Consider the following 13,588-nt stretch of genomic DNA (forward strand, 5'->3'; position numbering starts at 1 on the left):
GAGCATCTGAAGAATGTCCCAGCCCATCAAAGTAGTAATATATCAGTTCTCTAAATTGTCACAAAGCTTTTTGTCAGCCACTTACATTCAAAATCTAAGGACGTACTCATGGTCTTTACAACGCTAGAATTCTTCCCCCTCCCCCTTTAAATGTAGGCAGATTGTTGGGAAGTTTCAGTTCGTTTTTCAGATATTTGGGGTTTTGTACGTTTTGTTCAGTTCACCTTTGAGCTTTGTAAATAAGTTTCTTTGTGCCCACTTGCCCATAACTTACTCTTCTGGGCTGGTGGCAGTTGAACAAATTTAGCTTGGGCCTTCCTGTAAAAAAGAAAGCTGGGGTATGAGAAGCATATTAATTAACTACAGATCCCGCCTGGTTTCTGAACTCTACAGTTTTGGAATATTCCAGAAGTGTAAATACATCACGGTGTTTTGCATCGGGAGAGGAAGCGCATCCACGCTGAATCCTCAGAACGTTCCAGGAAGGTGCGCCCCAGAGGCCTCAGACTGGAGCCCGGGCCGCCGGCAGGCCTGGGCGGGCGCGCAGGGTGGCGCTGCGCCTCTGCCCCTCGCTCCCCGGGGCCCTGCAGCCCTCGGTGCAAGCCAGCTGGTCCCGCCTGGGGCTGTGCTCCCGGGCGGGTGAGGGACGCACCCTGCATCTACTCTCAAGGCTCCGCGCTCAGAAGGCACCAGCCCTCAGTATTCTCCCGCCACGCCAAAGAACGCCACCCGAGTGCGCCTCCTCGCCACGCGACAGGTACTTAGGGCAGCTACGCCGCTGGGAAGACCGCGGAACCGCAGGAACCGCGAGGGGCGGGGCGGTCACGTGCGGCGGGGCGGGGGCGTCGCTGCGCATGCGCAGGTGGGCGCGGCCGCGGCGTGCGGGACTCCGTCCTTTGCTCCCGGCTCCCACGCGGAGAAAGCGCACGGGCTGGACCGAAGTTCACAGGTGAGGATCCGGCGGCTGGGCGCCGATTCGAATGCGACGCTAGCCCTCGAAAACCGCCCGGACCCCCTCCGGCCGCCGCGCCCACCGCCCACCCGGCCCCACTCGCTGCAGTCCGTGGCGGATCCCCTGAGGTCCCTGGACCTCGCGTCCCTCTCGCGGGCTCTGAGGGCGGTGGCGGGCGGCGCCGATTGTCGGAGTGGTTGGACGGCGCTGAGGCACCTGTTCCCTGGCCGCGGCGCCACGTCCCGCTTAACCTCGAGAGAAGATCGAGGGTCCGTGCAGACCGGGCGATGCGGGCGCTGAGGGGCCGGCGCGCGGGCCTGGGCTCGGCCCTCCCCGCCTGAGCTCGGCCCTCCCCGCCTGAGCTCTCCCCAGACCGTCTTTAGCTCTGTGCTTACTTTACTGACTCAGCCCTCTAGATAAGTTTGTTTTTCATGAAATCAATTAGGATGTATTTAGAAAGTATTATCATGGAGCCGGCTTGTACAGTCTTGGGTACTCCTAAGTGGTGGCGGAGCCCCGGACACAGAATTGGGTTTTAGACAGAAGCCTTGACTGCAGCAGATACTCATTCATCAGAAAGCCCCCCATTCTGTGTATAAAGAACAGGAGGAGGTAATTAATTGAGAAATAAGCATTATCCGCTGTTATGTATGGTGTGCTTTGTAAGGCAGGTTACATTGTCTTCTATACATTTAATGCTGATCCTTTTATCTCTGTAGAAACGATTCAGAAATCATTCCTATTTTACAGAAGCAACAACAGTGCTCATGTCCATACAGCTTATAGGAATTAGTTGTTCTTGGTCTGGTCTTTCCTCTGTTCTCGTTTATAAGGACACATCCTTTAGTTGAGACTATGTGTTACTGTTGAACATAGGACAGAGAACATTTCTGATGATTGTGGACAGCTCCTGTGTTACTGGGAAGGTTTAAAGACTGGGACCCAAGCCCGGGGCTTCATCACTGACCTGTCAGTGGTGGTGTCGGTCATAGCAGTGTTGAACAGAGAGCTCTCAGCCTCCTCTGGCCAGGTTTGTGTGGCAAGAACCATGAGCCAAACTGAGGGGAAAAGCCTGGGCCCAGGGACCCAGCGAGCTTTCAGCTGAGCCACGCCCTTTGCCTTCTCTGGCACTGCTGCTGCAGAGGGCCGTGTGGGTGGCTGCTGAGAAGCACAGCCTGGGTTGTGGATGGGCAAACTGCAAGGCAGAGACAACCCAGGGTCTTCCTGAGCTGGAGCTACCCCCTACAGGCAGCCTGCAGTGGTGCTGTGGCAGCCATGGGTCCTGTTTGTCCTGCTGCAGGTACCCTGCCCCCTGAAGAGGAGTGTGAGCTCTGCTAGGGAGAGGCAGTGCTAGTGCATTGCAGCATTTCACATTGTTTTTCTTAAATGGCTACGTTTTCAGATGCCTTGTTTTTAAAAGATGCTGCTGGGATACACGGGAGGGAATGACTACTCAGACCCCCCCAATGTGAGTTTAGGATTTGGATTATGGAGCCCAGTCTATTCCTTTGTCTTTCTGTGCATGTACATATGACTTGATGGGGTCTAGCCCAGACTTGCAAATGAGGACAGAATGGCAGGGCCTTTGGAGGACTCTGCAGCCTCAGTCACTTCTCAGAGGAAAGGGCCTATCCCCACACCCATGTCTCAGTTTCCCCCGTAGCTGGTTGTATTATCATCTGTTTTGAGCCTGTTTCAAACTTTCTAAATCTGGCATCTGAGCAGAGGCCCATGCAGAGCCAAGCAGAGCTGAGGGTTGGAGATTGCAGCAGGTAGGTGAGAGCTCACACCAAGTGAAGCACCAAGACACTGGTCGGGGGAAGGACGTCTGCTGTTGCCCACTGTTCTCATTTCTGCACTGATATTTTCAGGCTTTCGCTTCAGCATCTGGAATTGACAGGGCCCTGTTACTCTGGGTAGGAAAAGTACAGATTGACTTCTTAGCTGAGAGTGGGCAATGTGACCCTTAACAAAATATTTGCCGTTCATTTATAAGTTCTTTGCCAAGTCTTAGTCCCAGGAGACGTTGGTGATCTTTCTTGGCACCAGATTTCCAAGGCCTATTCTGAGGCCAGTGTCGGCTCTTGGATTGCTTGATGCTGATGATCCGATTACAGGGCCTACAGGGGCTCTTTTCCTGAGCCCAAACCCCATACTTCTCGCTGTAGAGGCCATTGGCCATGGCTGGCTGCTAGAGACCTGGAGTGTCCAGGGCAGCATAAACAGGCGTGGTCTGGAAGCTGGGGCCCCAGACTTGGGTCTCAGCACAGCCACTGACAGCCACGCTGCCCACTCTGTGATGAGTTAGCTATCCCCTTCTCTGAGCCTGAGTTTTACCCAGTAAAAGAGGAGCCCAATTAGAACTTCCAGGGGAGGGGAGAATTAAGCATACTTCCAGCCTTTCTTACCAAGGGCCTGAGGTGGAAAACCCCAGGTAAACACGCTTCCTCGTGTCCCTGACCGCCCACATCTTCCTGCTCCCCTGACTGCCTCAGGCCAAATCCTTTGAGAAGGGAGGATTCCCTGGGTGGGGCTGAGCTGAGTAGGCGGCAGGTGTATCTTTGGTGTGTAGAGTGCAGTACTGCCTGTACTTGTTTCCAACATGCATTAACCCACCCAGCGCTGATGCTTTATTTTATTAAGACTTCAATTCCCACCAGAGGCAATTGAACACACAGGAGTTAAAACAGGGAAAGAGGAGATGAGTGTGCACAGCCAGCAGGAAAGCAGTGTTGGCTGGTATCCCATGGCTTTTGGGTGCCCTCATGTCCGTGGAGCAGCAGTCATGGGGTAGAGCCTAGATGTCAGAATCTGGGATGTCCTTAATTTCTAGTTTCTCCCTCCATCTTTATAGATGAGGAGACCCACACCCCCAGTGTCTTCATAGCTTGTGTCAGCCCTTGCTCGAAGTTGGGTTAGGACCCAAACCTCAAGGCTGATGGTTCTAATGTTAAGCCAGCTTTGTCCAAAATGACATTCTGTACTGAGCTGAAATTGGATGGCTATAAGTTAGTTACAACTGCCTCACTGTGGAGTTTAATGAGTAAAATTCAGGGGCTCTTGTTAGACATTTAATGTCTCTAATTACCAGGATTGGTATTAAGTCCTGGGCATGCAGGATGAGTTAAAACAGTAGCCCCTGTCCTCAGACTATGCTGCCAGAACTATAAAGATGAGTAACTGAAACACAAGTACATGAAGTCCATTTGCACCGAGTGTAATGGTGTGCCTGTGTTCACACATGTGTTCACTACAGTCAGGGACATGAGAATGGACACTAATCAGAACTCTCAGGGAAGTGTTTAGAGAACAGGCATTATTATACTGGGCCTTCCTGAAAGTAGGCAGCCTAGGATGCTGAGGGCTATGGGGAGAGTGCCGAAGTGGTAAGAGCTAAGCTTGGGCAGTGTGCTGAAGTTAAGCTGAGCTGAGTTCAGTGCAGGTGGGAGCCAGAGACCAAGGGAAGGGTGTGATCCAGTTGCTCTGGCTACTGTATAAGGAATAAACTGCAGAGCACCTGTGGCTATTTAAATAGACTACAGAATATAGTAACTGACCAGGGCTTGGACAGTAGCAGGGAGGTAGTGGAGGCTGGCTTACTGACACATTTTCTAAGATGAACAGAATTTCCTGACTAGTTAATTTTGGGCATTGAGTGCAAAAGAAGGGTTTCTGGCATAAGCAGTTGGCTAGGTGCTGGTGCTGTTTTCTGAGGTAGACCCTGAAAAGAAAAATTGAGTAGCATGGCTGGCTGTTTCGGACATGGTGCCACAGAGATATTTATAAAACCCTTAGGGAAAACTGTGAGCCAGAAGCAGGAATGGGGGCGGACGTCAATACAGAGCTGGTAGTGAAGTGCTGGAAGGAGCTGTGGTCACCCAGGAAGGGAGTGGAGTAGATCAAAGAGAAACCACTTAAGTGGCAAGAAGAGACTGGAGAACCAAGGAGGTGTACTCCTGGGTAGGGGTGAGGGGTGGCGAGTGAGCAGGTGGCCCAAGGAGCCACAAAGGGTGGGACCTCCTGTGATGCCATTCTCGTGACACCTGGGTTCTTGGAGCACTTCACTCCATTGGTCTACACCAGATAGTGGGGTGTGCCTGTTGGCACTCGGGAAATGTTATAATCTGCATGACTGCAAATGACTCAAAGCTTTGCTCAGCTATTTGAAGTCTAGGGGGACTTGGCAGCTCTCCATTTTGATGTTTTCTGAGATTAACTGTTGAAAGCTGAAGGAGCCCCAGGGTTTCTGTGCAGCCTGGTCCTGCCTGCAGAGTGATGGAGTGTGGGGACATAGGCAAGGCTCCAGGGCCCCACCTCCAGCCTCCTCTGCTGCCTGCACCCTGCCTGCCATGCACCCAGGCCTCATTGCCAGCAGAGGCAGGCTGTGGATGTGGAGGACGGTGAGTGCCTATGCCTGGGTCTCACCTGCCCAGTGACAGGATGGGGTCCATGTGGGTGGAAGAGATGAGTTGTTCAGGAAGAAGCAGCCCCGGGGGGCAACAGAATGGGCAAGATGGGTTGGTGGACAGTCACGAATCTTCTCACTCAGAACAGCTGTTTGTGTTAGAATTGTGGGATTTTAGGAGACTTTGCACCTCCTTCCCATTTTAGAGATGAGAAAATGGGGCTTGGTGAGGGAAGCGAGCTGGGATCCCCAGGCTGAGATGATGAGTCCCCTCTAGCCTCACACCTTCACAGCCTTCAGATCCTTCATAGCCAGTATTGGTCTGCTTCACCTTCTGCAGGAGAAGGATCAGCTCTTGGCTCTCAGTTCCCTGTGGGGAACTGAGTTCTACTTGGAGGTTCACTCCTTTATAAACAACTTTGCTCTTCTCTGTTAGAGGCTGACCCCGAGTCACTAGTTCATTAATGGACAGGAGGAGTAGGGGAGGAAAGAAAAGGGACATCTGGAGTATAGTAAATTTCCTAGAGCAAAAATACTTCGACTGTGTCAGATTCTTTAATTTCTCTTTAAGACAATGAAGACCATATCTCTGAACTCCACTAACACTTAGGAATGTACAGTGAGGCAGGGTGTGCCAGCAGAAAGGCTACAGGGTCAGTTCCTGTTGACCTTGGCTCCAGAGGCAGGTCCTGGAGGCCTTGCTCATGGAGAAGGTACGGAACCTTAGCCTTGGCAGCTATGGCCAGGCCGGTCTCTGGGTGACATGCCTGTGTAGTGGATGAGCTTAGGCCAACCCTCAGGAAATGCAGTGCTAGTAGTCTCCCTGCCCCTCACTCTGTCAGGGCCCCAGGGGGAGTTACATGGCTCTGTTTCTACAAGAGAGCTCTTTCTGCCACCCTTTTTGTGTGTAGAAGTATTGACTCAGGGTATGCCCAGCTGTGTGGCATGACACAGTTAGATGTTCCAGAGCTGGCTGGGTGGGGTGGGGTACTTTGTGGCTTGGGGTCTGGTGGAACAACTGAACCCATGTGTGCTTTTGGCTTTTACTGCTTGTTACTAGGAGCAGAGCCCCATGTTGGGACCCTCTGGGAACAGTGTGTCCACAGAGAGGCCTGCCTCAGCAGGAGTGCTGACAGTGCTCTAGCAGCCTGGTGCTACAGGGCCTATGTGTGGGGGCCACCTCCCCAGAAGGGTGACTCTGCTCACACTGAGTCCCAGCTGGGGCTGAAGGTTGCAAAACAGCACCGCTAGGGGACTGATGCCTGTGTCCTACACTAGCACTTGAACTTGAGGTAGGGGGATGGGAGCCTTTGTAACATGGAAGAGTGAGCCCTCAGGGTTTCTTTGGCCCCTACATCTGCCCCTATCAGCCTGCTCCTTCCCAGGCTAGGTCAGCTGAGGTGCAGCCAGGCTATTTTGCCCTTCTTCCTGCATCCTGTACCAGTCCAAAGCCACTTTCTCCCCATGTTCCTGCGGCTTCCCAGATTGGCGCTCACCCCTGCACTGCCACAGCCTCCTTCATACCTGGACCAAACTGCCTCACCTTCCTGCTCTCTGTCCTCATGTGCCTATATCTTTGTCAGGACTGGGTATCATTTTAGTTTATGTCCCAAAGAAATCCATTTATTGCATTAGGCCAGTGCCAAATACATATTTGAAAATAAACACTGAATCTTGCTGGATCACACTCCCTTGCTCAGCAGCAAGTAGGCTAAATACTTGTGAGCGGAGAGTGGAGAGAGGCAGCCCATCGCCCCTCGGTGCAGCGGAGGTGTGTTGGAAGGATGCAGAGCTGACTGTCAGAGTCTGGGCTTCCTGAATACACTGCAAGAGCCCAGAAGTCAGAGCAGGTCCCTCTGTAGGGCAGAGGAAAGTTGGCTTTTGCATACTGGTGCAGAAATGCTTACCACTTATGTGGTCTTGAATCACACATACCTGTAAGAAATCCGGGATGTTTAAGAGGAAGGTAAAGGGACAGACGGTGTCCTAAGCCCTATGGAACCTCCTGTTTACCATACATTGGGGAGAGCTATGACTTAGCACCTAACAGTTCAGTGAACTATACTCTAGTAGTGTGTAACTTTGCCACATTAAAAAATTGGACGCAGGACTGTGAGACACTCTTTCCTACTGGGCCCTGGAACTTACTTGTCTCTAAGTCATCTTTAGTTGTTGCGTCCTATCAGATTCCTTCTAGGTCGCATTGGAGTAGTGGGGTTCCTAACCTCTGCCCCAGCTGGAGCCCCAGCCCAGGTAGCTGAGCAGCACCTCCACTCCCAAACGTGTTCTTGGACCTCCTCTTGTTACTCTTCCCTAACACATAGATGCTAGGTTCCTCTTCCTCAGATGTTTTCTTTCCAGACCTTGCCTGGAACTTCTTTTTTTTTTGTCAAATCTGAAGCTCATATCTGAGCTTCCCAGGCTGGCCTCAGCGCTAGCCTGGCCTGCTCTTTTCCTCCCCACAGTCATCCCGCCAGTCATTTGCTCCCACCCCACTGCAGTGCACCTCTCAACTGTTTCCCTCCCAGTGACATGGATTTGTGGGTGGATCTTTGCTTGATCTTTGGAGAATTCTAGCCAAATCCTAGGACATCCTGAGAATTCTCCTACCCAGTTGAGGATGAGGTTGGCACTGGGCCCCACAAGCCCACTGACTGTCCCCAGTGCTCTCGAACACAGAATCAGGCCGTTGCTTAGGGAGGGAAGTGCCGGAGGAGTCAGATCCTAGAATGGCAGGAGAGCCAGGTGGGAGGATAGGTGTTGGAAGCAGTTGTCAGGAGAAGAAAAGCTGAATGGTTCCATGCTGCTGTTACAAAGGTGGGGTGCTTCTAGGGTTCCCCATGCAGGGGAATGTTATTATTAGAGAAGCACCCAGGCTTGGCTAGGGACAAGAGTAGATTCCAGTGGGACCTTCCTGAAACACTCTTCCCCTTGTGGAGTCCCCTGCCCTTCGTGGATGCCTTTGCCCAGGCCCTCCTCGGAGGCAGACACCCACTTGCTCCCTATCTTGACAGACATCAATGTAGTTCTGCTTGTAGGCACCAGCTTTGCTCAGTGATCAACTTCACTTTGGAAATTTGTTTTCTTTATTTTATGTAATACTTCTTTTTAATTGTATTGCTTTGTGTGTGTTGACCATGGTCCTGTTTCTGTAATGAGTGAAAAATAAAGCTCCTCTCTGTTGGGAGAAATGTACTGTGTTTGCCTGCCCACCATGAGCGAGGCCCTGCTGGACTCTACCTGGGGCCTTGATGAATAGGATGCGGTCCTTGTTTCTGGGGGATTTTCAAAGTAAAGAAGAAAAATAGAGTAGCAAAACTAGTGTCATCTGAGAGAGCTGCCCCTACCCCTACCCTTAGCTGAGAACTAAGCCACGTGGGTAATGAAAGACAGGCATCAAATGAGGAGAAGAATGAGCAATTATTCTGCCACCAGGAGGTCACTACAGCCTGCTGCCACCACCTAGGGCTTGAGGGGGAGGAACAGCAAAGGAGCCCTGAGAAGGCTGTCCTTTCCCTGGACTGGTGCCTGACTCCTAGTGAGCCCCTTGGGTGAACTGCACATGCCACACCCCCAGCTCCCAGGCATGGCGGGAGTCCTGTCCAGCCTGGCCTCCCACTGCGGCCCCTCCTCCCCAGCCTCCAGACTGCCCTCCCCACCCCCGGAGCCTTGCCTGGTGATCAGACTCCGCTGCCTGGTGGGAGCAGTAACATCCTCCTTCCTCTCCATCTCCAGAAATGTCTTTCCTCCAGGACCCAGGCTTCTTCGCCATGGGGGTGTGGTCCATTGGTGCAGGAGCTCTCGGGGCTGCTGCAGTGGCGCTGCTCCTGGCCAACACAGACATGTTTCTGTCCAAGTCCCAAGAAGCCACTCTGGAGTACCTGGAGGACATAGACCTGAAAACACTAGAGAAGGGTAAGTGTGACCCTGCTGCTCTCAGTACTTTTCCGAGGTGCTAAGGTACAGGGCTACTTATTCTTTTCTTTCCAGACTAGCTCTTTTTTGAAAAAGCAATATAATAGCATTAGGAAAATTGTAATAATGCTCTTTAAATTACTTTGTTGCATTATCCTAACACAAGCATTGTTTTTCTTTTGGCCTACTTTCTTACATACATATTATTATATTTTTATGATGTTGGTATAAGCTATTTTACCTTTTTCTTTTCAACATCATTTTTCACTTTATTGCATCTCTGTGGTCATAAATTACTCAGTAATACTTAATGATGTTAGAACAGCACTTAGTGAACTAGCCTCTTCACGGAGCATTCCGAGGAATTCTAGGCTTGTAGTATCTCCCTCAAAGAAAGGACTTCCTGAGTCCATGAAGTCTGAGACCCACTTCTGTCCAGTTCCATATTCCTGATGTTCCAATGGGGCCTGGCACATGGGGGTTCTGGGTTGCTACTGTCGGGGTGTAGCCCGAGTCAGCCCCCTCTCCGGTCTGGCACTGTTGAATAGGTTGTGTGTCTGCCTCCCCTGGAGACCAACCCATCCGGAATCCACCAAGCGACAAAGCCACACTCGCACTCATGGTCATTCTACCTCTTCACTGGCCATCTGCAGTGTGCGGGCTTAGCCCAGTGGGCTCTGTCATGCCCAAGTGCACACTGGGGCTCCGGGGCAGGGGTTATGCAGGTTAGTTCCTAAGAGGAAACCATGGTCCTGTTCACCAAGGAAACTTAGTTAAGGAGAGCAGAGGACTCCTGTTAGATGGCCTCAGTAAGGTGTACAGACGCCTGCCTGTTGAGCTTCGTTTAACCCAGGCTTTTTAGTGTCCTTCAATTACAGTTTCACTCTCTCCCTCCTTCCTCCTTTGTCCACATAACATTCGGGGACATGAGTGCATCTGAGATATAAATTAGGGTTCATATTTTAGAGCCCTCACTATCTGTTTGAGCAGACCCCAGTGAGCATGTTTATGTTCATCTGTTAATATTCCCTGCAGCTCAGAGTGGGATCGCCACGTACCTCCTTTTTACAAATGAGGTCACTGGGGCCCAAGAGAATAAGTAGCTTTGCCTTTCTCAGGATTCCACAGCTAGCATCAGGCTCAGAGTGACCTCTGAAGCAGACTTGGGCTTGGTGCTATCTTACCCCTTAGCATTTCCTTATTGGACATCATCATCTGGCCTGCTTTATTAGTAGTAGTATAGTGAACACTTTTTTATTCCCTTGAGTACATTTTTAGGAGTGAAGCTGTTTTGTTGTTCAGAGTATAAGACTTGAGTGTGGGCCATGTTCATGCTCCATAGGGTGTTATAGTGTCCTATGATGCCAGCCATAAAGGGAATTATGATTGATCTGGAAATACCACAGCTTGGAGGATTCAAATTGGAAAGTAGATTTTGGGGGAGGGACCTTTTGAGTCCGCTCCTTCAGCTTTGCTCTCTCTGCGGGAGATACACAGTCCCTATCTGCCTGCATCTGGTCCTCTGCCAGGTCTTGTTTCTGACCTTGCCTTGTTTGGGAGTTGCTAGGAGTTGGGGCAGGGCTGGGAGCAGAGGATGTTGTTTTCCATTTCTTCTCTCTTAGAACCAAGGACTTTCAAAGCAAAGGAGCTATGGGAAAAAAACGGAGCTGTGATTATGGCTGTGCGGAGGCCAGGCTGTTTCCTGTGCCGTGAGGTGAGTAAAGGACCCAGATAGAGGGGCCTTAGGTTTCCTGTGCAGAATAAAGGACCCAGATAGATGGGGCCTTAGGTTTCCTGTGCTGCAGGCCCCTTTATCCTTCCTTCAATCCCGAGCTGTTCTCCTTTACTTACAATAGGTATTTCTTTTAGCATAGACTCTGTTCCTGTTTTGTAATGCTTGCTATCTCCTACTGAGGTTGGCAGCACATCTGACTCCCCTTGGTGCCTCCAAACCTTGCACGGGCATGTTGTTGTAGCATCTGTGTCCCAGAGTACTCCCATTTGACTCAGGGCGGTGGCAAGATCCAGTCCCGTGTCGCTACAGAGTCAGCACAGAGACACACCTATGAAGTGGGGGCTGGGCTGCTCATGATAGGGGCATGGTCAGCCCCCTCCTGTGTTGGGCTACAGCACGAGCAAAGCTGTTCAAGGCCACATTTTAGAATAGACCTGCCTGTCTGCCGGCCTGGGAGCCCACCAAGTCCTGTGTGGATAGCTGAGTACCACATACTTCTGGTGACTGCTCCTCTGCCCCTCTCAGGGGGTTGGGGTGCCTTTCTTACTGATGGCATGGGTGCAGTTGGCAGGAGAGCCAGGAGAGAGTTGGAGCTCACTGACTGAGGAGTCTCTTGATTGGCCCTTCAAAGGGAAGCCATTGCCATCTGGACAGGAAGTGAGCAAACATACCAAAGGAGAGCACTTTGTGTCAGAGGGGATTTGTCACTTTGTGGACAAACTAAGAGCCAGCATGATTTGATGGACTGCCCAGTAGGGAGCAGAAGCCCCAAATTCTGAGATGGCCGCCTCGGATGGAAGAAAGCTGGGAACAGCAGTGTTCCTGTCCTAGCAGCAGCCTAGCTTCCCAGGTAGTTGCTTTGTCCTCGCCCATGTTCCATGGGTCACTTCCCACACTGAGGGGTCTCCTCTGCATCCTGGAGGTATCTCCTGCTTGTGTATATGAGGAATCCACCCACTTGCATGGCACGTTGATGCCTGTTATCTCATTGGCCCTCACTACCTTCTGGAAAGGCAGCTTGTCCTTACTGTTCCATTTCACAGAGGAGGCAGCAGTGGTGCGGAGGTTGGAATACAGCTGCACTGTCCGTAGTAAATTGCTGTAGCAAGTGGCCACCAGTTCAGGGTCCTTAAACAACACAGTTATTGTCCAACCCTGGGTGGAATGCAGTTACTTTGCTCCTGGAGGCTATGGCAGAGGAACCGCTGCTTTGCCTTCTTCAGCCTCTGCGGGCTGCCAGGATTTCTTGGCTTATGGCCTGTGACTCTGTTTTCCAAGTCAGCAATGGCTGCTGGTCGAGTTGTTCTCAGGGTGTGTGCCTATGTCGCTGACCACTTCACCTCCCTCCTTCACATTTTAAGAGTCCTGGTGATAACATTGGGCCCACAAAAATAACCCAGGAAAATCTATGTGTCTGTCTGTGTATGTGTATCTATGTGTCTGTGTGTCTTTGTGCACACATCTGCTGGGATTTGAACCCAAGAGCCTGGGCATGTTAAGCATACTACTGATCCAAAGCCCCCGTCTATAAGACAGTCTTCTTACCTAGGGTCAGCTGATCAGCAGCCCATGTTTCATTTCAGACTTCATTTCCCTTTGCCATACCACATGATATATTCATACTTTCCAGGAATTAGGATGTGGGTGTATTCAGGGGCTCACTACTCCACCCACCCCTACAGCGGAGTTTAAACTCAGAGCTTTTGATTGCAAATCTGTAAGGCCTCCAAACACCAACATGAAAGCCTGTTTTGACTTGATCGCTTGAGACCAGTGAAACCCAGAAGGTTCCAAAAGCAATTATTTTCCTCTGTGCTGGTCCTTGCCTTGGCAGAACATTTTGTAAAAACAGTTTTCAAGATGGTGGATGGGTGGCAGTCTGGGTTTCAAGATGTTGGTTACCCTGAGCTCCTTGGAGAGGCCCAAGGAAGATGTGTATGACTCAGTTTCCACTTCATGGCTTTATACAGTGACATACGCAGCATAAAGAGCCCAGAAAAAGCACATAGAACTTAATCGTCCACGGATGGTCTTTGACCACATCAAACACTGTTGTCCTTCCTCTTTGCTGTAGGGCAAAACTTTCAGTCCCTGAACCTCTTGATCAATGCATTATAAATTCTCCCTTACTCACTATCCTTTCTTTCGTGTTTTAGAAAATAATGAAAAATTAAACGTAGTTGCCAACATAGAGCAGCACGTGTGTATTGGAGGTGAGCAGGCCCTGTTTAAAAGGATTTCCTGCTGATTCTTGAATTCTGACACCTAATAATAAGGAGGAAATTGTTGTTAAGGTTGAAGCTTTACAGTAACTCATGCGGGGTTATTCATCCAGTACACGGTTCCTGAGGGTCAGGGACATCTGTACCATTCTGCTCGGCTGCACTCGCCCCATTGTCTAGCTTCAAATCATTCTGCCTGGAATTTACACCCTCTCTCTATCCATCCATGTGTTAGGCATTGAGGGCTCCAGTGAATGGAAGACTTAGTGTCAGACTGTGGCACACATCAGAGGTCACATGACAACATTCAGCTTAGCAGTAACACCCAGGCTTAACATCAAAAGTCACCAAGCAGGGCT

The 13,588-nt window shown here is 50.8% G+C and overlaps 1 protein-coding gene across 4 annotated transcripts in view; it reads left to right on the plus strand.

The window, feature by feature from the left end:
- Window positions 1-862: 862 nt before the first annotated feature.
- Window positions 863-13,588, plus strand: part of Fam213a (family with sequence similarity 213 member A) — an 18,111-nt gene continuing 5,385 nt past the window's right edge. The window contains exons 1-3 of one of the 4 annotated variants that reach the window (XM_023701307.1): window positions 863-949; window positions 9,093-9,272; window positions 10,895-10,986. In XM_023701307.1, the coding sequence (XP_023557075.1) occupies window positions 9,095-9,272; window positions 10,895-10,986 (270 nt within the window). In that variant the 5' untranslated portion in view covers window positions 863-949; window positions 9,093-9,094. Of the gene's footprint in view, window positions 950-8,800; window positions 8,896-9,028; window positions 9,273-10,894; window positions 10,987-13,588 lie in introns of those variants that run through there. The other 3 variants (XM_023701309.1, XM_023701308.1, XM_004641215.2) reach the window with 3 other exon arrangements.

The sequence above is a fragment of the Octodon degus genome, unplaced genomic scaffold, assembly GCF_000260255.1.
Source record: "Octodon degus isolate 3935 unplaced genomic scaffold, OctDeg1.0 scaffold00132, whole genome shotgun sequence".
NCBI lineage: Eukaryota > Metazoa > Chordata > Mammalia > Rodentia > Octodontidae > Octodon > Octodon degus.